Here is a 25,678-nt window from a genome sequence, read left to right as displayed (position 1 = left end):
AACATTTCTTGCATCTTCTCCATCTTTGCCTCCATTGTTTTTCAGAGGCCTTGGATCATCTTCACTATCATTATTCTGAATTCTTTTTCTTGAAGGTTGCCTATCTCCACTTCATTTAGTTGTTTTTCTGCGGTTTTATCTCGTTCCTTCATCTGGTACATAGTCTTCTGCCTTTTCATTTTGTCTGTCTTTCTGTGAATGTGGTTTTCGTTCCACAGGCTGCAGGATTGTTGTTCTTCTTGCTTCTGCTGTCTGCGCTTGGTGGATGAGGCTATGTAAGAAGCTTGTGCAAGCTTCCTGATGGGAGGGACTGGTGGTGGCTAGAGCTGGGTGTTGCTCTGGTGGGCAGAGCTCAGTAAAACTGTAATCCACTTGTTTGCTGATGGGTGGGGCTGAGTTGCCTCCCTGTTGGTTGTTTGGCCTGACGTGACCCAGCACTGGAGGCTACAGGCTCTTTGGTGGGGCTAATGGTTGATTCTGGGAGGGCTCATACCAAGTAACACTTCCCAGAACTTCTGATGCCAGTGTCCTTGTCCCCACAGTGAGCCACAGCCACCCCGCAACCTGAGCAGGAAACCCTCCAACCAGAGGAAACCCTCTGGTTCAGTCTCCTATGGGGTCACTGCTCCTACTCCATGGGTCCTGATGCACACACTACTTTGTGTGTGTCCTCCAACAGTGGAGTCTCTGTTTCCCCCAGTCCTGTTGAAGTCCTGCAATCAAATCCCACTAGCCTTCAAAGTCTGATTCTCTAGGAATTCCTCCTCCCGTTGCCAGACCCCCAGGTTGGGAAGCCTGATGTGGGGCTCAGAACCTTCACTCCAGTGAGTGGATTTTTGTGGTATAATTGTTCTCCAGTTTGTGAGTCACCCACCCAACAATTATGGGATTTGATTTTATTGTGATTGCGCCCCTCTTACCGTCTCATTGCGTCTTCTCTCTTTGGATGTGGGGTATCGTTTTTGGTGAGTTCCAGTTTCTTCCTGTTGATGATTGTTTAGAAGTTAATTGTGATTCCAGTGCTCTCACAAGAGGGAGTGAGCACATGTCCTTCTACTTCGCCATCTTGAACCAAATCCTCTAACTGATCTTGTCTTTATCTCCTGATTTTCCAGAAGAAATTCTGCTGCATCTCCATCTCATCCCCCTCCCCTACTAAAGTTAGTTGCTAACTTTCTTCTTAGTAATTTCTGTATTACATGACAGTTTAAAATTTGCACCATACATCTCTTTCTAGGGCAGGATCATAACTGCTTGTGTTGTATCCAGCATCCCTCTCATGTCCTTGCGTGGTCCTGAGACCACAGCATGAAAACAGTGCTAAAGACTGAAAAGGAGCTGGGCATGTTTGGGAACAGAACAGGGCCCCAGGAGGCTGCAGCATTGTGGTCAATCGGGGGAGTGAAGATGAGGAGGCAGGGGCCAGGTCATGGTGTGCTTTTTAGCCATGGGGTAAAGTGTTTGGGTTTTATTCCAAGCTTTTGGTGAAACCACTGGAGGGTTTTAAATATGAAAGTAATAGGATATAAATTATGTCTTAAAAAGATCTCTCTGGCTGCTCCCATGTAGAACTGATTTTAAGAAATCAAGTGTACTATCAAGAGATGGGTTGGGGGACCATTGTTTGAGTCCTGGTGGGAGGCAGCAATGACTGGAACTAGACAATATGAATGGTGTCATATGGTTGTGATGATAATTTGGAAGGCGGTCCATGAGTGCTTATGGTTTGGTTATGAGGAGGCCCCTTATTGCTAGCTGGAAGGATAGGAATGGAAATGTTTACTGATATTGGCCTCCATAGTTAGGTATAGACTTCTGTCATTTGGGAACCAAAATGAAGGAAACTTGTCACTGCTGTGCATTTTTAGGGAAGTGTAAATGACAGTCATATCTTTTCTGCATCCTTCTGTGTCTTTACACAGGCCTTTCTCTGTGTTTTGTCAGCCTTTCCCTTGGGAACTTACAATGTAGACCTTCAAGGCCTGAAATGCCTGAAATACATACATTCGTGTGTGTGCTGGAACAAATCCTCCCTGACACACACCAATGGTCACCGCTTACTACCTCTCCCATCCACTGTGTTGACGTCATCACAGTCTGGCTTGACCATCTTCTACCAGGTCCTCTGGGTGCCTGTCACTGCTTTGGTAGGATAAAGAGATGTTATTCACGATTGGCATAGTAACTTCATCCCCCAGAAAGGGACTAGCTTTCTGCAGGGTGGAAGGAAGAACCCAGGCAAAGCTTTAATGGTCTTTGTTCATTTAAAGTCTTACCAATCCCTCATTTCGTTTTGACTCTGTGGTTATGACATCCAATTAAAAAACAAAAGACACAGGAAGGGAGATCTATAAAGCTTAGGTATCCAGCTCAGAGTATCACATATAGCTCAATGTCAATGATTTGTCTGACAACTGCAGGTAAGTCCCTGCTCTCTGAGGGTCTAAGAAATTACTCACTGGTGTTTAAGAGCCCTTTGAGTCAGATGCAGGGTGCTCTTGGTTCCTTGCCCTCTATCTCTTCTCTCCAAGAGCTGGCCTCAGTTGGTCTGTGAGAGCAATGCAGTCAGTGGTGGTACTCCGGGAACTTCCAACTAGCCACTCGCTTGAGACCAGTACTCTGGGAACTTCCAACTAGCCACTCGCTTGAGGCCAGTAGTAATACCTGGCCCCATGTGGACAAGCATCAGGTCCTGAACTATGGCTCGGCAGATCCATAGGCTGGTTATTGCCCACAGCTGACCAACTGGCTACCTGCAGCTAAGGATGCTGGGTAATCCCCAACATCCCATAACCCCAGCCCTGCCTCTCTGCCTTTCTCTCATCCCTCCCACACTTCTCCACTGTTGTTTTTCATCTCCAGTTATACTGAACTCATAGATATGCCAATATGGGTATACTTTGCAGTCCAGCTAATTACAGAGGGCCTTTTGCTTCATAGTTCCATGTTTTCCATATTTTAAAAAATATTTAATATAATGATTTTACAATCTTGAGAAAGAAAAATGGAGCTGGAGGAAGCAAGCTCCCTGACTTCAGACTATGTTACAAAGCTACAGTAATCAAGACAGTATGGTACTGGGACAGAAACAGAAATATAGATCAATGGAACAGGATAGAAAGCCCAGAGATAAACCTACACACCTATGGTCAACTAATCTATGACAAAGGAGGCAAGGATATACAATGGAGAAAAGACAGTCTCTTCAATAAGTGGTGCTGGGAAAACTGGACAGCTACATGTAAAAGAATGAAATTAGAACACTCTCTAACACCATGCACAAGAATAAACTAAAATGGATTAAAGACCTAAAGGTAAGACCAGACACTATAAAACTCATAGAGAAAAATACAGGCAGAACACTCTATGACATAAATCACAGCAAGATCCTTTTTGACCCACCTCTTAGAGAAATGGAAATAAAAACAAAAATAAACAAATGGGACAGAATGAAACTTAAAAGCTTTTGCACAGCAAAGGAAACAATAAACAAGACTAAAAGACAACCCTCAGAATGGGAGAAAATATTTGCAAATGAAGCAACTGACAAAGGATTAATCTCCAAAATATACAAGCAGATCATGCAGCTCAATATCAAAAAAACAAAAACAACCCAATCCAAAAATAGGCAGAAGACTTAAATAGACGTTTCTCCAAGGAAGATATACAGATTGCCAGCAAACACATGAAAGGATGCTCAATATCACTAATCATGAGAGAAATGCAAATCAAAACTATAGTGAGGTATCACCTCACACCAGTCAGAATGGCCTCACCAAAAAATCTACAGACAATAAATGCTGGAGAGGGTGTGGAGAAGAGAAAAGAGAACCCTCCTGCACTGTTGGTGGGAACGTAAATTGATACAGCCACTATGGAGAACAGTATGGAGGTTCCTTAAAAAACTACAGATAGAACTACATACGACCCAGCAATCCCACTACTGGGCATATACCCTGAGAAAACCATAATTCAAGAAGAGTCATGTACCACAATGTTCATTGCATCTCTATCTACAATAGCCAGGATATGGAAGCAACCTAAGTGTCCATCGACAGATGAATGGATAAAGAAGATGTGGTACATATATACAATGGAATATTACTCAGCCATGAAAAGAAATAAAATTGAGTTTTTTGTAGTGAGGTGGATGGGCCTAGAGTCTGTCATGCAGAGTGAAGTAAGTCAGAAAGAGAAAAACAACTACCATATGTTAACACATATATATGGAATCTAAAAAAAATGGTTCTGATGAATCTAGGGGCAGGGCAGGAATAAAGATGCAGATGTAGAGAATGTACTTGAGGACACAGGAAGGGGGAAGGGTAAACTGGGGCGAAGTTAGAGAGTAGAATTGACATATATACACTACCAAATGTAAAATAGATAGTGGGAAGCAGCCACATAGCACAGGGAGATCAGCTTGGTGCTTTGTGACCACCTAGAGGGGTGGGATAGGGAGGGTGTACTTGAGGACACAGGAAGGGGGAAGGGTAAACTGGGGCGAAGTTAGAGAGTAGAATTGACATATATACACTACCAAATGTAAAATAGATAGTGGGAAGCAGCCACATAGCACAGGGAGATCAGCTTGGTGCTTTGTGACCACCTAGAGGGGTGGGATAGGGAGGGTGGGATGGAAATGCAAGAGGGAGGGGATATGGGGATATATGTATATGTATAGCTGATTCACGTTGTTATACAGCAGAAACTAACACAACAATGTAAAGCAATTATACCATTAAAGGTGTTAAAAAAAAATAAAGTCACACGAAAAATACCCCAAATATATAATACTTTTAAAGCTTGGGAACAGAAAGCAATGGTATAGTGACTGACCCTTGAGCAGTGTTCTTCATTGGAGGGGACTATTGGCATTTGAGTGAGAAAACTGTGTTATTCTGGACCATTTTAGTCAGTGCAGGGCTTCAGCATCTCCACCATGGGATGCCGATGTGACCCCCTAACCATTATGACAATCCCTAACATCCTCACATCACAAATGTGAATTATCCTCTTGGATTGAAACCTTACTAAACTTGAGTACGATATTGGAGCACTTAACAGCACTGAAGATTCACCTTGCGTATAGTTTTATTTAATATTAGATCTGCTAGGGAATTCACTGGCTGTCTAGTGGTTAGGACTTTGCCCTTCCACTGTCGGGGGCCCTGATCCAGTCCCTGGTCAGGGAACGAAGATCCTGCAATCCCCGCAGAGCGGCCAAAGGGAAAAAAAAAAACAATTTAGATCTATTAGATAAGAACAAATTAAAGGCATGGGAGGATTTGTGTATTATCAGACAATGTGGTTCTTAAACAAATTGTTGATATTAATAAATACAGAGTGTTTAACTAAATTTGTAAATGGGACCAGACATTCATTAAGGAGGCCATTAAAAGTGATCTTTTCAGTGGCTTCTCTGGTGGCGCAGTGGTTGAGAATCCGCCTGCCGATGCAGGGGACACGGGGTTCGTGCCCCGGTCCGGGAAGATCCCACATGCCGCGGAGCGGGTGGGCCCGTGAGCCATGGCCACTGAGCCTGCGCGTCCGGAGCCTGTGCTCCGCAACGGGAGGGGCCACAACAGTGAGAGGGCCTCATATCACACACACACACAAAAAAGTGATCTTTTCAAAGTAAATCTCTTTTAGTTAGGGATGCATAATGAAGTCTTTATATGTGACAAGAAATTTTGTTTAAGATACCCACAGGGATGATATGGAAGTATGAGGAGACTAGATGAAATTAAATGGACAAAATGTGAATAATTCTGAATTTAGACATTTTATTTGAAAATATATTAACATAGAATTGTTATATTAAGATATTCTGTTCTGAATTTTGGAGTAGATTTTTGTCCTGGTGTTTGGATTTTTATTTTACATGATTATCTTACTCTTCTCATACCTATGAATTAGCTACAGTCCCCTAGACTGTTTTAAAGCCTGTAAGGAGGAGTAGGATAGCAAACAATGGCCTCCATGATCACAGTCTGTCATTTAGACTAGTTTGGCAGGTCTTTGAAGCTCAGGCCAATCATCTTTCTCCTAACATTGATTTATTTTTGCAAATACAAGTGCTAATGACAGTCTTTTAAAACTAATAATTCAGAAAGACAAGTTTTTAATGTACTTTATGTACATCCTGGAAAGCACAAAATGTTAGAGTATGATTATAATTTTGTAGGAAATATCTGTGCATAAACATTTCTGATAGGAATTATCTCCAGTGTATTAATAATTCTGTCACTCAAGTAACATAACTAAGGGTAACTTTTTTCTCTTTCTATTTTAAATCTTGTATTTTCCAAATTTTCTTTCATAATCATTTTCCACTTTAAACTAAAAAACATAATCGCGTGTTATTTTTCAAACTTGCCTTTTGGGGGGCTTTGTTTTCAAAGTTAACAAAGTATTTGGAAGTTACTTGAGGCTTCTTAGCTGCATGGGTATTCCAATAGATACAAGTCCTTATTTTCTCATCACACATATGTGGTTACGTTATTACCCAAAAAAATCACCACTGGAGGCTTGCTTCACCGAGAAAATTTACTGGGTTGGGTTTGTGCTTCAAATTAGAATTAAGATGCATATAGTCATGAGCTTAATATTATATGTGTCTCAACCTTTTTGTCTTTAAAGTGAAGGAATAGGGCGAGAATTGAACACCGAGGATCTTCTAGCTGTAAAATATAAAAAGTTAAAAAACTTTAATACCTACCTGGCAATTTTCCTAGTGTTTTTTTTTAATAGGTACTGGGATGGCCTTGGGAAAGTGGCCGTCATCTCAGTGGTCAAGCAAGACATTATAGAGCCTGTTTTTCCTTAGGTCAGAAGGAAAGGACAGTGGTCTTCAGGCTCAGTTTGACTAATATTTCAAAATAAAATTCAGAGCTAACGTTGAAAAAAGTGTCTCTTTGCATAAAGATTCTTTTTTTTTTTTTGCTGTGTTGGGTCTTCGTTGCTGTGCGGGCTTTCTCCAGTTGTGGCGAGCAGGGGCTACTCTTCATTGTGATGCATGGGCTTCTCATTGCAGTGGCTTCTCTTGTTGCGGATCATGGGCTCTAGGCGCATGGGCTTCAGTAGTTGTGGCACGTGGGCTCAGTAGTTGTGGCTCCTGGGCTCTAGAGCGCAGGCTAAGTAGTTGTGGCGCACAGGCTTAGTTGCTCCGCGGCATGTGGGATCTTCCCGGACCAGGGCTCGAACCCGTGTTCCCTGCATTGGCAGGTGGATTCTTAATCAATGCGCCACCAGGGAAGTCCTGCAATAAAGATTTTTGCAAAGCAAATGACTTTTGAACTATGATTCTAAACGGCTCTGATAGTATCTTGTTGTAAAAACAAATTAGATCAAGGATTGCCTGGGAGACTAGCTTAATGCTGCTGCCTTGGTTGGATGGGTACCGGTTGACTCCATCAATTCATGGGATGGTTCATCAGAGTTTTGGGACAAAATATTTTACAAATGTCTGTCTTGTTTTGTTCAGGTTATACTGGAGAGCTTTGCCAATCCAAGATTGACTACTGTATCCTAGACCCATGCAGAAATGGAGCAACCTGCATTTCTAACCTCAGTGGATTCACCTGCCAGTGTCCAGAAGGTAAATATTATTACCCCAGGAATAACTTACGTTTTCCATTTTAAATCATACATTAATTTGATGACCTTGTACTTCAATTTTCTGAAAAATCTCTACTCAAGAGAACTTCCTGTTTTGTTCCATTCATAATACAAGATATAAGATGGTCCTTTCCTTTTAAGCTCTGTGCTAGAATAGCTTGGAAATTATGTCTGAATATTAGACATAATCTCAAAATTTCTGCAATTTTCATTTATACGTTGAAAATGAATAACTATAATAAAATGGAATTTCCTTCTAATGGCAAATTTCACTTGTTAAGATTCCTATTTTTTAAACTATGCATTTGGTTTACGTTAAAAAAAATTTCAACATAAAGTTCACCTGTTTTTGTCTTTAAATCAACTTTATAACATCTTGGAGACTTCTAGTCCCCTGGAATTGCTGCATCTTTAGAGCTACTTTTAATAAAAAAAAAATAGTTGTACTGTTTTCAGTTTCACCCTGAAGAAGCAGGCAGGTAATCCCCGCTATGGAACTGGTGTTCAAGGAGTGATTTTGTACTTGGAGGAAGTTTTGTTCCCATTTCTGCTTGGAGGGATGTTATGGAAGGGATTGCTTTAAACCTTTAAAATCATAAGAATAACATGATATTAGAGGTGTTTTTCTCCCCCCTAAAATAATCAGGAGCATGTGAGCTCCTGACCCACAGAGGTGACCTTGACAACTGCATAGAGTAGGCTGACATCCTCTGAAGCGATTAAATGTAGCATCTGCGTGTATAAGGAAGCATCTCTGTACTCAGAATAACCTGGAGCGCCCCTGGCTGAGAGGCTGGAGTGGAGCAGTGGTACGGATGGGCGTTGATAGAAGGCCACCGACCTCCTGGGTAACCGAGGGCTCAGGGTTACCAGGAGGGGCAGCCCCTGTCGACAGTGCCTCATACCCTTCATGTTTTGAACACTGGACACTGGCTAAGGAAGTGACTTCTGTGTCCTGGCTTCTGCCCCACTGGGCAGGGGCAGCAACGAGTGGCTGTGGCTCTTTTGCTTATCCCCGGGCTGTGTGTGCTTGTGATGGATGTGGTTACCATGATGATGGAGTTATATGTGCTGGACCATCTCCACTCTTCACTTGAGTGTCTTAAGAAAATGGGAAAACCGGAAACGTTGGCAGGCGGATGACTGAGTCAGCGGCACCCATTGTCACCCAGAGTACAGAGCGCTGGGCAGTTTCTTACAGCTTTGCCACACCCTGGGTTAGTTGTTTGCCGTCTAACTCTGGTTGTAGGCTGTGCTTAGAGTCAAAGGCGGGCTTCAGGGTCAGCGGCTGATTGACTGCTGACAAATCATTAATTCCCCAACCCCATCCGATCATCCTTTCCCTTTTCTAGTGGGTACGTGTGCTGAGGATCCTGCTTCCCTCACAGGGACATTTTGAGATCGAATGGGATTTGGGGGAGAGGTCTTTGAAAGCTCCAAAGTGCTTTATTATCATTGTTCTGATTGCTGCCAGGGAGTTCAGATGCCAGCCCAGAGGCTCTGAGAGGGAGTGACTTGCACAAAGTCACACGGGTAGTAAAGGATGACCCTTGAACCAGAGCCCAGGAATTTTGTGCTCACTCATGCTCCGTTTTCGGGTTGATAAAGATTTGCCAAGCACATCCTACATGCCAGGCACTGAGCTGGGTGCCGGGCCCTAGGGTTGGCAAAGCTGAAAGGGCCCCTCCCATGGTGCAGACACAGATAAGTCCATAGTTACAAGGAGGAATCGGTGCCTTGAAGACGCACAAGGATCTGCTTAGCTTTGGGGACCCGGGAGAGATGTCCACGTGTGGAGACCGTGAGTGACGAGGAGGAGGAGGCTGGCGCAGTTGAGGGCATCACTGAGGAGCATAGGGAAAGGGGAAGAAAGTGGGTGCCGACGGCTGAGTCCTCAGGGCTTCACAGGGCTTTGTGCGTGGTGTCGGGGCACGTCATATGCAATGCAGACGGGAGGGCAGAGGCTTAGGTTTGAAGCCCGTTTTGCCTCTTGCTCACCAGCTCTATGCCTGGGCAAGCGGTTTCATACTTCTCTGTGTCTCAGTTTTTTAATCTGTAAAATTGGGACCAATGCTAACGCCCACTTCCTAGGGCCCCTGAGGATGGAATGAGAAGATGCTTAGCTAAAGTGCTTAGCACAGTGCCTGGGTCAGGGCTCAGTAAGTGTGAGGCACCTCATCATGACTGTTTTCCTAATAATGATGACTATTAAGCCACTGAAAAATGTAAACAGGAATTTGACATTTTTCTTGTGGAGCAGCGTGGAACGTGGGTTGCAGAGAGACAAGACTGTGGGAGTAAGCAGAAAAGTTCGGGGGACTGTTGTAGAAATCTGGGAAATCGACGTTGACTGCTAGGAAGGGAAGGTAGAATTTGAAAAGGAGAGAAGCTGATGGATTGGGGAGAACTTGGCAGGGATCATGGAGGGGCCTGGAGATGGACGGGATATGGAGGGGGAGGGAGAGTGACGGGGCAAGTCTGCGGCTTCTCTTACTTTATGGTTGGTTGTGCCCTTGATGGAGAAAAAGAAACATGGAGGAAAAGTGTTCTATTTTGGACACGTTGAGTGTGACGTTCAAGTGGAGATGGCAGCTGGGTAGTTGCTGTGAGTCTGGAAGTGAGCGGGGACGTGTGGGCCAGGTCTGTACACAGAGACCTTGGTCTACAGGTAGTCATTTAAACCTGGCCATCAATAGGGTTGTCTAGAGACCTTCTCCTTTATCCAGTAGCCTGTCAGTTCCTCCATGCTGTCTTGGTAAAGCCTAGAGAAGATGTGATGATCTAGAATGGAAATGATGGAGATGAATTTCCCAGCAAGTCTTCATATGAAGACTTTCATCCGGAGGTTTACCTTCACGGAAGACTGACCAGGGAAAGTGGCTTCAGTTAATAATGCGGAAAGGTTTCATTGTGGTGTTTTGAAGCCTCCCAGCAGCCAGCATTTTAAAAGCAGCCCCTCCCACTGGCCTGTTCTTAGGGTGCTTTTTGTAAAACTAATATTTACAGAGCACCTTGCACTTAGAAAAAGCCTGCGTCTCCAGTTTTCTCATATCAGCCACGCTGTGAAAACAAGTTGGAAAGCGCTTAAAGTCCACACAGTGTTCTAAAGTTCAGAGCCAGCACTTGACCCTTGCCTGCCTCCTTTTCTTTCTTTTTCTCCCCCAGCCACCCCCCACCGCCCACCCGCTCCCTGCAGTGATTAACATTTTGGCACGCTTGCTTTGTATTTACATATATAGTTTGTCTTTTTGCAAAGTAATTTGAAAGTAAATTATAGGCATCATCACATTTCATCCCAAAATAAATCAGTTTAAGAACAGAATAAATCAGAATAAGAACATTCTCCTTGATATCTACAATACCACACCAAAGAAAATAAGTAATTATTTCCTAATATTATTTGCTCTCTGCCCCATTTTCACTTGCTCCTTTGCATGTTTGTGTTGATTCTGTCTGCCCTGTTTCCCTGTGATATTCTTTGAGGGTGGGAAATGTGTTTTATTCATCTCTCTCTTATTAACTCTCATTATCCTATCATGGAGCTTTTAGTTCCATATTTTATGTTAGTAGGAGGTTAATAAATATTTGTATATTAATTTATTTTAAAAGTCAACACTTAGAAGTCACACTGTGCCTAGAACCTCATTAGAAGGTTACAATACTATGAAGCAAATTATATTAATATGTCCATTGAACAGATTGAGAAACTGAGGCATGAGAGAGTAAATAACTTGCCTGAGATCACATAGCTAGAAATTGAAACCCAGGTAACTTAGCACTAACATTCTTTTTTTTTTTTTTTTTTTTTTTGCGGTATGCGGGCCTCTCACTGTTGTGGCCTCTCCCGTTGCGGAGCACAGGCTCTGGACGCGCAGGCCTAGCGGCCATGGCTCACGGGCTTAGTTGCTCCGCGGCATGTGGGATCTTCCCGGACCAGGGCACGAACCCGTGTCTCCTACATCGGCAGGCGGATTCTCAACCACTGCGCCACCAGGGAAGCCCAGCACTAACATTCTTAACCCTTGGCCTATACCATCTCCGAATATATTCTTTAAAGTAAATTTTATTTTGTTTATTTTAAAAGATGGTCTTTGTAACCATAGTCATGAGTAAAATAAATTCAGTTTGTTGGGTTTTAAAACTTCTAAATGTCACTGCTTAAAAATCTTAAGTCTGGAAAAAAGCTAAAATTATTTTTTTCCTTTTTTTTTTTTTTCTTTGTAAGTACAGTGAAATCCTTTTACAATAATCTCTCCCAGTCCAGAAAGCTATAAAACTGGTTTTCCCTCTGGATAGTGCTTTCAACACTGCTTATTCACATCCTTGCTCTTTTCTGTCCTTTTCATCTTCATCCTGTTTCCTTCAAGGATCCTTTTCCATCTGATCTGGGCTGAGTCCTTAGAGGTTAAATTTTTTCCTGGGTACCCATCTCTTTTTAACCTCTCTCCGAAAGTTCAAGGTCGGGGAGGCCTGAGAGACAGCTTGTACAGTAATTATCACATGAGTTCTCCTTCTGGAAGGTATTTGCTCTTCTATACTTACATTTTTATCCTTCATCAATGAGCCCTGTCTTTTCTTTGAATTTCTACTTAATTTTAGCTAGGTCCATATTTGAAAAGTGCAGTTTCAGATTCTGGTTAGAGTGGGGTTGTTAAGAAACAAAAGTAAACTTGTCATGAGTGTTTTCTTATTTTTAACTTATTGAAAACAACAAAGGTAAATAATTGGGAGCTGGTTTTATTGCCTCTGTATATATTCTTTTTTTTTTTTTTTTTTTTGGTGTTGCGGGTAGGAGTTCATTAATTAATTTATTTTTGCTACGTTGGGTCTTCGTTTCTGTGCGAGGGCTTTCTCTAGTTGCGGCGAGCGGGGGCCACTCTTCTTCGCGGTGCGCGGGCCTCTCACTATCGCAGCCTCTCTTGTTGCGGAGCGCAGGCTCAGTAGTTGTGGCTCACGGGCCTAGTTGCTCTGTGGCATGTGGGATCCTCCCAGACCAGGGCTCGAACCCGAGTCCCCTGCATTAGCAGGCAGATTCTCAACCACTGCGCCACCTGGGAAGCCCATGTATATATTCTTTACATTGATATTGTCTTTATGTTTGGTTTAGAACTTTGAGGTCTTTTAATTTTGAACTATATGCATATTTAGTCTGAGGAGGACTAATTATAAATACTTACCATCACCACTTATTGGTATTTAAATATGTATATTTAAATATATGAGTATTTTTGAATACACAAATAAGTAAAATCTGTGTATTACTGTCTAGCTATCGTCTTTGCTTCAGCATCTCATTAAAAATATTTTTCCTTTGAGAGTTAGAACAAAGAATGAAAAGAAAACAGTGGTAATAAAAGCATTCAGCAGTAAAGCACATTTGTCAGCCCTGCCTGTGTGACCATTTGCATCGTGCTGGCACGTCTCATAGAATCTAATGACCTTCCTGACATCCACCTATTAGAGAAGGCATATGGTAATCAGAGACAAAGTGAGCAAAGGGGCTTCATGACTATTTTGAGGAAATATCATTTGATCCAGTGTATCTTTTTTTTTTTTTTTTGGTATGTGGGCCTCTCACTGTTGTGGCCTCTCCCGTTGCGGGGCACAGGCTCCGAATGCGCAGGCTCAGCGGCCACGGCTCACGGGCCGAGCCGCTCCGCGGCATGTGGGATCTTCCCGGACCGGGGCACGAACCCGTATCCCCTGCATCGGCAGGCGGATTCTCAACCACTGCGCCACCAGGGAAGCCCGATCCAGTGTATCTTAAAAACATAAATGTAAAGATGTTTTCTGATGTGACACCCTTGGCTAGGATTACAGATAAAATTTGGATGAACTGCTGTTTCATTACAGTTATGACGGCAAGTATTGCAATCAGGTAGAGGACTCACATTCAGTCCTCTCACTCTTAGAATGCAGCGTTGGATCCACTATCAGACATGCAGATCTTTAAAAATATTTTTTAATTTTAATGAAGTATAGTTGATTTACAATGCGTTAATTTCTTCTGTGCAGTAAAGTGATTCAGTTATTCATATATATATACACACATATATGTATATATATGTATATATATATACACACACATACATTCTTTTTCATATTCTTTCCCATTATGGTTTATAACAGGATATCAGATATAGTTCCCTGTGCTACACAGTAGGACCTTGTTGTTTATCCATCCTATATATACTAGTTTGCATCTGCTAATCACAAACTCTCAATCCATCCCTTTCCCACCCCCTCCCCCTTGGCAACCACAAGTCTGTTCTCTATGTCTGTGAGTCTGTTTCTGCTTTGTAGATAAATTCATTTGTATCGTATTTTAAATTCCACATGTAAGTGATATCATATGTTATTTGTCTTTCTCTTTCTGACTTACTTCACTTAGTATGATAGTCTCTAGGTCCATCCATGTTGCCGCAAATGGCGTTATTTCATTCTTTTTTTATGCCTGAGCAGTATTCCATTGTATATATGTACCACATCTTGTTTACCCATTCATCTGTCAATGGACATTTAGGTTGCTTCCATGTCTTGGCTACTAAATAGTGCTGCGGTGAACATAGGGATGCACGTACCTTTTCGAATTATAGCTTTGTCCGGATATATGCCCCAGAGTGGGATTGCTGAATCATATGGTAGCTCTATTTTTAATTTTTTGAGGAACCTCCATACTGTTTTCCATAGTGGCTGCACTAGTTTACATTCCCACCAACCGTGTAGGAGGGTTCCCTTTTCTCTGCACCCTTTCCAGAATTGTTATTGTTATTTGTAGACTTTTTAATGATGGCCATTCTGACTGGTGTGAGATGGTACCTCATTGTAGTTTTGATTTGCATTTCTCTAATAATTAGAGATGTTGAACATCTTTTCATGTGCACGTTGGCCATCTGTACAGACATGCAGATCTTGTAACTTGGAAACTCCATTGCCAAGTGTGGACAGCTGGTGTCCTTCTGTGGCCTGGAGCTCAGGAAACCTGAGTCTGGGCTTGCTGATGAGTGGGAGAGTGGAGTGGTTATGAATGTGGGTTTTTTGGGTCACACTGCTTGGGTTTGAAGTCTGGACCCACTTCTTTTATAGCTTTTTGCTTCTCTGAGACTCATTTTCCTCATTTAGAAAAGGAGAACGATAGTAGCATACCCTTTATCAGTTGGTATGAAGAACAGAAAAAACCCTAAAAACCCTTAGCACTGTGCTTGGCAAATAGTAAGTGTTGAACAAATGTTAGGTGTGATGATGATGATGATGACAATGATGGTGATGATGGTGGTGATGATGGTGATGATGATGATGGTGGTGATGGTGATGATGGTGATGATGATGATGATGGTGATGGTGATGATGGTGATGATGATGATGGTGATATGATGATGATGGTGATGATGGTGATATGATGATGATGGTGATGATGGTGATGATGATGATGATGGTGGTGATGGTGATGATGATGATGGTGATGATGATGATGGTGATGATGATGATGATGATGATGGTGATGGTGATGATGATGATGGTGGTGATGATGATGATGATGGTGATGATGATGATGGTGATGATGGTGATGATGGTGATGGTGATGATGGTGATGATGGTGATGATGATGGTGATGATGATGGTGATGATGATGATGATGGTGATGATGGTGATGATGATAGTGATGATGGTGATGATGATGGTGATGATGGTGATATGATGATGATGGTGATGATGGTGATATGATGATGATGGTGATGATGGTGATGATGATGATGATGGTGATGATGGTGATGATGATGATGGTGGTGATGGTGATGGTGATGATGGTGATGATGATGATGGTGATGATGGCGATGATGATGATGGTGATGATGATGATGGTGGTGATGATGATGATGATGGTGATGATGATGATGATGATGGTGGTGATGATGGTGATGATGATGGTGATGATGGTGATGATGATGATGGTGATGGTGATGATGATGATGGTGATGATGGTGATGATGATGGTGGTGATGATGGTGATGATGGTGGTGATGATGGTGATGATGATGGTGATGATGGTGATGATGATGATGATGGTGATGATGGTGATGATGATGATGGTGATGGTGATGATGGTGATGATGGTGGTGATGATGGTGATGATGATGATGGTGATGATGGTGATGATGATGGTGGTGATGAATATAGTCCCATCACCTTGGGTGGGTCATGTCTTTTTTATCTCTTCCAGCCATGCTTCCTTGTTGTAAAAGGGTTCACTATTACCTTTAAGTGTCCCTACTCCTAATCCCTTGCTAAATCAATAAATCCATCTTCTTGTTTCAAGCAGTGTTTATAGAGAAAAGTTTCATAATCTCTAAGGAAGGCCTGAGTCTAAAACTTAATGTTAGCCTGAAGGCCCTGTAGGTTAAATCCCATTGCAAGATGTTCCAAGGGTTTATCCAAACTATTTTTGTTTATCTACATTTTATAGCCTTGAGTAATCTAGCCATGTAAGTTCTTTTGTCCAACTCAAATGTCAGGGTAATACCTTTTATCTTAAAGGGATTTATAGGCAATAGCCACACATGTCATAAAAATTATCTCTGAGATAATGTGTATTGTTCAGAAACTGGCATGTTACCCAATAAGGATTTAGGAGTTATATAGTTCTGGGATTTGGTTGTTTGCCCCAGTATCCTGGTATGTAGGATTTGGTGAAAGTACTCTCTTAGGATCATATAAAACTGCATGTATTTATTTAAGAAATGGGCAACATGTCCTCATAAAAGCCCCAAATAAAATACTGTTCTTATTCTTTTAAAATTTGGCATTATCCCTAAATCACCACTTCATTTAGGAATCATAACAGCTGAGATCCTTGGAGTTCCAAGTGGTGTATAGTTTCATCTTTTGGAAACAAAGCAGGGTATTAAGACTTATTAAGTGTGAGTAAAATTTTCTTTCTGTGTTTGGTGCATGATTAATTTTTGATTTATGGCTAAGTTCATATTTCCTTTTTGTTCTTTTTCTTTTCTTTTTTCCACATAGCACAGTTTCTCTGAGATTGTTTCAAAACACTGCAAGGAATTCTGTTTGTCTGCTTCTCCCATTAGCAGTGGGGGCCAGCTGCACTCATTTTAGTGAGTGATGGGTCCTGTTCCTCGCTTTTATCTCTACTTCCCCTCTGGGAACCGTTGTGATGCCCTGTTTAGTGCTGGCAGATGGCGGTTGGAAGTTACAGTGTGATGGGTGAATGAAGAAATAAATAATGATAACTTGGTGCTTCTCTTTTTAAAAAGAGCTAGGCTATACCTAAACAGGTCACCACAAATTCTGATTTCTTAAGGTGTGTGTCTAGACATGCACATAAAGATTATTTAGCATTATTTCAGGTAAATGCCTTGAACTTCAGCTCTTTCTCTCTTATGGCTAATCATTGTACTCACACAGCAGCAGCAGTAATAATAACTGTTGTGATGATATTGGCCACTTGTTGAGTGCCTACTCTGTGTTAAGCACTGTGTTTGGCACTTGAAGTTATTATTCAACAAAACATAGCAGTTAACAGCTGGGGCTCTAGCAGACTCGCTGCTTGAGTTTGAATCTGTTTGATCACTTAGCACTTGGTGACCTTGGGCAGGTCAACTGAAATTCCCTATACCTTATTTTCTGCATTTCTAGAGGGTGGGTGGTATTAATATCTACCCAATAAGTTGTTATAAGAACTAAATGAATATACAGTGCACAGAAAGTGCCTAACAGAGAGTGAGTGATAAATACGAATGCCACTATTTAATCCCCACAACTGTTGTACAAGGCAGATCCCAAGGCTCTAGGTCTTGGTGGACCCAAGGTACAAGGCCAGCTTTGTCTGCTTCTGGAGTCCGTGTTCTCTCTGCTGCACCAAGCTCCTTCTCTGATCAAGTTCTACCTTGTGCAAGAGCTATTTGGGTGCATGTCTGCTTTTTCTCCTGGGACTCTAGACTTCCTCAAGGCAGTGATGCTCAACTTCTTTGTATCCATGGAGCACCTAGCACTAGAGTACCTGTGAGCCATGTTGAATGCATGAATAAGTAAATAGCTGGGAACAGTTGCAGCAGTATTATTTTATGTGGGAGGAAACTGTAGCCAAGATGTATTAACCAGTGTTCACTACTGTAACCAGGTGACCCTTACTGGTTAGGTTCATTGCAAACTTAGTAATAGCAGTGGTGAGGCAAGGGTTTGGATCTCATCCTTTCAGTGCCCCATTCGTTTATGGTTTAGGGGTCACCCAGAGACACGGGAAGAGTTCAGATAAAGACTTTGGGGGTCCCCTTCTCTTTCCCAGGACCTCCTCAGTCCTCATGGGGTGACTGTCTTGGGCTCCTTCCCGGGGTTCCTTTGGACAGAAAGAGCAGGTCTGATGCTAGTGTCTTGGTCTCCCCGGGCCGTAGTCCCAGCTGAGAATGCCTGCAGGGGGGGCTCCCCGGACATGGAACTCAGCCCATGCTGGCTGCTGCTTCCATGTTTGGACTCCTCTTTAAAACTTGCCTGCTTTTGTTCACTTTCAGAGTCATGAGGTGGGTGTAGGGTTTTTTGGTCTGGAGTTTAGAGTTATTTGTGGGACAGTCTGTTTGTTCAAAGCTTACTTTTCCATATCAGAAGCAGAATGTCCATATAATTGTTCTCAAGAGCAACAAAGATGCTTTGCAATAGAAATACAAGTACCCTAGAAATAAATGGAATTTTTATTTTTTTCTTGCAGCAGATTTTATCTCCTTATACATTCCCCAATTCTACACCATAACAATCGGAGGAGGCTAGAGTGAAATTTTTGTCTAACTTGGAACAAAATACCACACGATACAGTCCAGGGTCTGATTCTGAACTATTCAGATCTAGACTCTGACTCCTACAGCATATTAAAGTGGGACTGACAGAGAGACCGAGGCCTGAGAGAAATTGAACAAATAAAGCTGGGCAAGTAAAAGGATGCTTGTTTATGACTTTATCATATTCTATTTTTGATTCAGTAAACTTTTCTTCGACTCTGTTTTTCCAATCTAGTTCTCATTTCATGTGACCTAATATTATATTGAGAAAAGGCAGCTGAAGATAGATACTTAGGCTTCTCCTTCTTAATATAACCCCTTTCTGCAGGTATTTTCCCACTGTTCTTCTTTTATTTTTTTATTCTTATTTTTGTTGGGGTGCAGTTGTTTTACAATGTTGTGTTAGTTTCTGCTGTACAGCAAAGTAGAGTTCCCTGTGCTAGACAGCAGGTTCTTATTATCTATTTTATACATATTAGTGTGTATATGTCAATCTCAATCTCCCAACTCACCCCCCCGCCGCTTCCCCCTGTGGTGTCCATACGTTTGTTCTCTACATCTGTGTCTCTATTTCTGCCTTGCAAAACGGTTCATCTGTACCATTTTCCTAGATTCCACATATATGCATTAATATACGATACTTGTTTTTCTCTTTCTGACTTACTGCACTCTGTATGATAGTTTCTAGGTCCATCCAGGTCTCTACAAATGACCCAATTTCATTCCATTTTATGACTGAGTAATATTCCATTGTGTGTACACACACACACACACACACACACACACACACACACACACACACATCACATCACATCTTTATCCATTCATCTGTCGATGGACATTTAAGTTCAGCCACTGTGGGGAACAGTATGGAGGTTCCTTAAAAAACTAAAAATAGAATCACCATATGACCCAGAAATCCCACCTACTGGGCATATACCCAGAGAAAACTATAAGTCAAAAAGACTTCAGTGTTCATTGCAGCACAAATTACAATAGCCAGGTCATGGACGCAACCTAAATGTTCTTTTAAACTGACCCAATTATATTTTATTGTAACTTCTATGAAGAATTTGCCATTTTTAGAGTCCCTTCCTCATTTTCAACTCCTAACTATTCTACACTTAGCAATACTTCTGGTCACCATGATCCAGGGCCTTCCCATGGGATGATCTACTCACCACTGGTCATTGTTACTGCGTTCGATTATGACTCTCTTTTCTGTTACAGCCCAGGACTTTATATAACATTTTTACATAATTTTTATCATTTTTTTCTTGATTATCAAAGGAATCTATGCTCAGATAAGCTCAAAGGAAAAAAAAAACCCTACAATTCTATCCTTAAAAGAGATCATTTTAAATTTTAGGTGAACATGTTTGAAATCTTTTTAACACACGTTTTAGAAAACTGAAATTGGATTTCACTGTGAATTCTCTTTTGTAATGAGTTTCTAAAAGTGAACACCGTGTTTCAGATAATCTTGTATTGTTAATTATTTGTCTAAAGGGTGGTTATTAATCGCTGTGTTTTATTCCATCATACGAATGTGGCATTATGTACTTAAAAGACTTAATCATTCACATGCCATTTATCGATTACCTGTCTTGTGGCAGCTAATCACAAGGGATCCGGGAGTGAATAAGACAGGTAGGGCTTTAGCTCTTGGCGCTTATGGAATAGCGGGTATGAAGATATGACCAAGGCTCTGATGGGGCTGCGTTGGGGTGATTGGGTGGTTGAGAAGAGGGATGCCTCACTGCGACCGGGGCCTGGGAGGAAAGTCAGGAAGTGTTCCAAGGACACTGATGTTTCAACCAAGACCCGAAGGAGAAGCCGCAGCAAAAGATGAATCAGTGAGGGCTGCAGGCAGGGGAAAGACCCTCCCAGGAAGAGAGAATCCGCAGCATGAGGCAGGGGAGAGGGAGGGTGGCATGTCTGAGAGACAAAAAGAAGTTCTGCAGAGCCGTGACACAGAATGTGATGGAAGGACCAGAAAGGCTGGAGACGTCGTAGGAGCCAGCTCAGGCCGGCCTTCGAACACCATGATAAAGTGATTGGGCGTCACCTGAGAGTAACTGCAGGAACAGTCTTAGCCCCGGAAGGGCAGAGCTTTAACATCTGGGAGGGGTTCCTGTGGCTGAAGTGAGAAGAAGGGACCGGAGGAGTTCGAAAATCGGAGAAACCTGTTAGGAATCTCTTGTAATGTAGGTGAACTGCATAGTGGAGTGAATTAGAGTGGTACCATGGAGACAGAGGGACGTGGACAGATAGGCTGTAAGAGGAGGAGGAGCTGGGCCGGGCAGAGCAAGCCAGCTTGCAGAAGGTGCAGGCACCGCCCTGTATGGGGGTGCTCTTGGGAAGTGAGCAGCTGCAAGAGGGGAGGATAAGACATGAGTACAAGAAGCCCGTGGAAGAGTCAGAGGGAATTGTGAAATTGTCAACTGAAAAGTGAACCTGAGCGCGGGGGAGAGACTGGGCTGGAAAAGGTCACTTCAGGGCGTTTCTATTTGTAGGTGTTAGTTTCAGCCACAGACATGTGTGAGACACCCCCCCTCCCACCCCGGAAAGAACGTGGAGGGGAAGAGAAGAGGGGCCAGGACAGAACGAGGAACGTCAGCTTCTAAGAATCACTGAGGAAATGGAGTCTGCCAAAGGGACATTTATTCCTTTTTGATTGTTTGCTTTTTGCTATTTTTTATCTGCCGCAGAGAACTTTTCATACACATGTTTTTTTTTTTTTTTTTTTTTTTTTTTTTTTTCTGTATGCGGGCCTCTCACTGTTGTGGCCTCTTCCGTTGCGGAGCACGGGCTCCGGACGCACAGGCCTAGCGGCCATGGCTCACGGGCTTAGTTGCTCCGCGGCATGTGGGATCCTCCCGGACCAGGGCACGAACCCGTGTCTCCTGCATCGGCAGGCGGATTCTCAACCACTGCGCCACCAGGGAAGCCCCATACACATGTTTTTTATGCATTTGTTCATCTAGTTCTGTGGGACAAACTTCTAGAACTAGAACTACTTGTTTAAAGGGCTTACAAAGTTGTATTTAACTTTTACAAACCCGGAAACCTTGTGGTCCAGGTGCAGAGATGAGACTCAGTTGAAGAAATATCAATCAATTAGAAAACACCCGAACAATGCTTGTCTTTTATTTGCAGTCTTTGAGAATTCTAAAAGAATCCAATGATATCTAACTCCTAAGTACGCTTGTGAGAGCTTTTCTTGTTCTACCCCATTTCCTCAGACCACAGCTGTTCCTCTGTGTCTGTCTTTCATTCCCCTTACTCTTAAGGGGAGTTAAATGTTTTTTTAATTTAAAAACATTTATGTTTTTATATTATTATTATATGTTTATTAGGAAGATTGGCTAGGTTAGGTGATAGCCTTTTGCTTTCCATACAGGATAATTTTTAGAGCATTTCTGTATCCATTAAAAATCTTGATTTTAAAGTAACAAACGATCCAATTCAAATAGGCTAGTGAAAAAAAAAGGAGAGTACATTGGCTCATGTAACAAATATGCAGGATGAACTCAAGCATGGCTTGATCCAGGGGCTCAGTATCATCAAGCCTGAGTTTTTTTTTTTGTTTTGTTTTTGTTTTTTTTTTTTGCGGTATGCGGGCCTCTCACTGTTGTGGGCTCTCCCATTGCGGAGCACAGGCTCCGGACGCGCAGGCCTAGTGGCCATGGCTCACGGGCTTAGTTGCTCCGCGGCATGTGGGATCTTCCCGGACCAGGGCACGAACACGTGTCTCCTGCATCGGCAGGCGGACTCTCAACCGCTGAGCCACCAGGGAAGCCCGGCCTGAGTTTTTATCCCTCCAACAATCTTATCTCTCCTTTCCTGTGTTGGATCCATTGTCAGAATGGCTGGAGCAGAGTTCGTCTTCTCCCAATAAATCAAAAGCGGTGAGGCTGACTTGGATTGTTTTGAATTGAGACATTTGCCCACCCCTGAACCAATGCGGCCATGGTAAGGAATAGTTTGGCTAGCCAGGCTTTAGACACAAAGTCACCCTTGGAGCTGGCATTTGGGGTCCATTTCATCCGAAGTATAAGGACTGAGGAAAGAGGCATGTTGGTTTAAGAAAAGAGGAAAATTGGTGCACAGTTGTAAAAATAAATGATAATGGAATTTGGGGGGTTAAAAGTAGTAAATAAATACTGTAGCAGTAGAGTGCTATCATACCACATGCAAAGATTAAATCTGTCTTGGTTGGGAGAAAAATATAGTTACGATTCCTGATAGTGTATGCATTTCCCTCCTCAGGACCAAATAGAAAGAAACACTGTGGCTACCAGCAGAGAAAAAAACTGTGTAAAGGAAAGGTGGATCCTCCTTAAAAAAGTCCTGAAGGCAGGCCACACCTCAGGCCAATTAAGGTAGTAGCTCCAGAGGTGGGAACCAGGCAATGAATTTTTAAAAACTCACCAGGTGGTTTCAGTGCAGCCAGGGTGGAGAGCCACTTGCTTAAAGAGCAAAGTTACAGAGCTCCCTTAGGGATTAATTACTCGGAGCAGCCCAAGAAAGTTTCTGTAAAGCCTTCTTTGCCAACAGAAGCCTTGACATCCACAAGGGGATAATGGCCCTATGCCTGATGTGGTCTCGACATTGGCAAACCTAGCAACAGGGCCTAGCACCCCTTTGATTTTCTTTGTGTGGAAGAGGAAACTAGGCGTTTCTACACATCAGCCCATTTAAAATGAATGAAAATGAGTGTTATTTTTTTAAAAAGCAGATGAAGAAACTGAAGCTAAAAAATTCATTAAGTCCTTGGAGAGGGACAGACTTGTGTTGAATTTCACTTCTGTCAATTACCAGATGGCGTTGGTCAAGTTATTTAACCCTTCTGGGTCTCCGTTTCATACCACGTAAAACATAATGCCTGTCTCATGGACTTGCTGGGTAATATATGGTAGGTATTCAGGACCTGTGTCTCCCTTGAACGTCCCATTTCTTAGTTCCTATCTTTTTTTTTTTTTTCTCCAGACCTAGATGTGTGGAAGGCAATCCTCTGACTGTCTTACAGGGAAATTGTCCTGTTTTTCACGTCAGAGAGAATGGTTACAGCACTTGCCCAAGATTCCCAGCCTCTTGGGTTCTTCCAGGTTCCAGTTCTGTCTGGACTCCTTGGAAGCTTCCTGGCTTCTCTTTCTGATTATCATTCCTGTCTCCTGCAGTCTATTCTCCACACAATAGCCAAAGTGATCCTTCCTTCTCAAATGGAAAGCCCGTGTTTTCCCTCCCTGTCTCTCAGACCTCGGTGATGTGCCATCAAAAACGTGGTCCACGGCCCACACGTCCCTGGTTGCCTCTCCAGCATCATTTCTTGCTACTCTTTGCTGGTGGCTTGTGGTTCTTAAAACACACCAATTACTTGAGAATTGTCCTGCAAGGGGCACCATTCACCTCTGGAAACAACTTGCTCCTTGGGCATTTGCACCTGCTGGAACCCTTCCTCCTGGCTTGAATATGGCTCATGCCCTCTGGTCATTTAGGTCTCCCTAACTACACTATTTAAGATGACCCCCGTTGCCCCTTACCTGCTTCAGTAGCATGTAGCACTAGCTAATGATATATATTTACTTATCTTTCTATTTGTTTTTCTCACCAGAATATAAGGTCTTGAGCAGTGCCTGGTACATGGTTGGTCTCAATTAGTACAGGTTAGATAAATGGATGCCCAAAGGAAATTGCAGAACCTTCTGACTAAACCTCTGAATTTCCATTGTTAATAGCCAGTTATTTTTGCTCATATAATTCATCTACTTTAAATAATTTTCATCTCTTCTGCCTTCTCTCTATTTAGGCTGAACTGGGGAAAAGTTGATTTAACATTCCTCTGACTATTTCCTAGTTATTTTTCATTTTCCTGTCTTAGATCTAAATTTGTCTTTCTGTTCTCCCAAAGTGAAAGTCCTTCAAGTGATTTTTACTCTCTCAAATGGCTTTTCTTAAAAATTAAAAATCACATTTTATATGTAATCGCCTTGGGCCTTTTACGTGTGTTGTTTTTGTAATTGCTTTTCCTAGATATTCCCCCTTTCCCTCTTTATCCTACATAACTGTCTGCTTTCTTAGAACCAGAACAAATGTGGTTCCAATTAAGTTTTCCATAAACATCAGCCAAAACCTCTTCTCTGATTCTAATATCATTCCTCATCCTTCTCTGCCCAGCCAAATCTTGGGCTTTTCTTTGAAGCCCAGCACACAACCCAACTCTCCCGTGAGGTTTTCCTGGCCTGCCTCACCCCAGTAATAAGCCATCTTTCTTTGGAATCACCGCCACTCTAGAGCCTGTGCTGCACACACTGATTCCATGTTGACAGCCTGGGCCTGTCCCTCCAACCTCATACCACACTGAAATCATTCAGTAAAATGTTTGCAAAAAGAAAAAAAAAAAAAGGCCTCAAGTTGTTCCTTCATCATCCTAAATGTGCCCTTCTGGTCTCTTCAGTTAGAGAATAAGTTTTTTGAGAGTCAAAACTCTTCTTTAACTTTGCTTCCCTTTGCAGCTCATCAAGCCCCTTAGATGAACTACATTGTCTACCTTCATCTTGATTCAGTGATTATTCATTTATACCTCTGTCATTAAAACAACAATTGACCAACCATCCTTTTCATATTTCCTCATTGTAACTCCCCAAACCTAAAACCTACTTATCAGTCCTGTTTTACTCATTACCCTAGTGTGTAATAAATCTGTTAGAGTGTGTCCTCTGTCACTCATCCATTCATATGTCCGCCTATTGCATAAATATTTACAGAGTGGCCGCTATGCTGGGTGCTGGGGCTCGAGGTTGAGAGGAACCAGCATGGCTCCTCCTCCAGAAAGTCTGTGGTCATGTGGGCTGGGAGACAGACGATAGGAAATCCTCAACTATTTCACTGAAAATTCAAGGAAGTGCTATGAAGGTAGTGAGCAGGACACTGTGATACAGAATAAGAAAGGGATACCTAGAATGGGGTGATCAGAGAAGTCCTGTCTGTCTTAACGTTGAAGCCGAGAACCAAAAGGGAGCCAGTTGTGAAGCAGATAGGAGCAGCAGTGTCCAGGCCATGTTGCAAGGCGCTGCATGGGGAGTAGCTTGTCTTTTGGGGAACCGAATGGAGGCCAGTGGGCTGGCTGCTAGAGAGAGAGGAGCCAGAGTGGTCAGCTGAGTCCTAGCCCGCAGGACTTGATGCTCATGGGAGGGAGGTCAAATTTTATTCTAAGAGCAATTGGAAACCATGATAATAGTTACATTTTAAGTAAATGACGCTCATTG

General features: G+C 42.5%; 1 protein-coding gene across 1 annotated transcript in view; it reads left to right on the top strand.

Moving 5' to 3' along the window:
- Positions 1-25,678, top strand: part of DNER (delta/notch like EGF repeat containing) — a 330,436-nt gene that overhangs the window by 220,546 nt on the left and 84,212 nt on the right. The window contains exon 7 of the mRNA XM_059053059.2: positions 7,487-7,600. Coding sequence (XP_058909042.1) covers positions 7,487-7,600 — 114 coding nt within the window. The remainder of the gene's footprint in view (positions 1-7,486; positions 7,601-25,678) is intronic.

This window comes from Kogia breviceps, chromosome 2, assembly GCF_026419965.1.
Source record: "Kogia breviceps isolate mKogBre1 chromosome 2, mKogBre1 haplotype 1, whole genome shotgun sequence".
NCBI classification, from domain to species: domain Eukaryota; kingdom Metazoa; phylum Chordata; class Mammalia; order Artiodactyla; family Physeteridae; genus Kogia; species Kogia breviceps.
The sequence above is the reverse complement of the archived record's forward strand: the minus strand, read 5'-3'. Positions and strand labels throughout refer to the sequence as shown.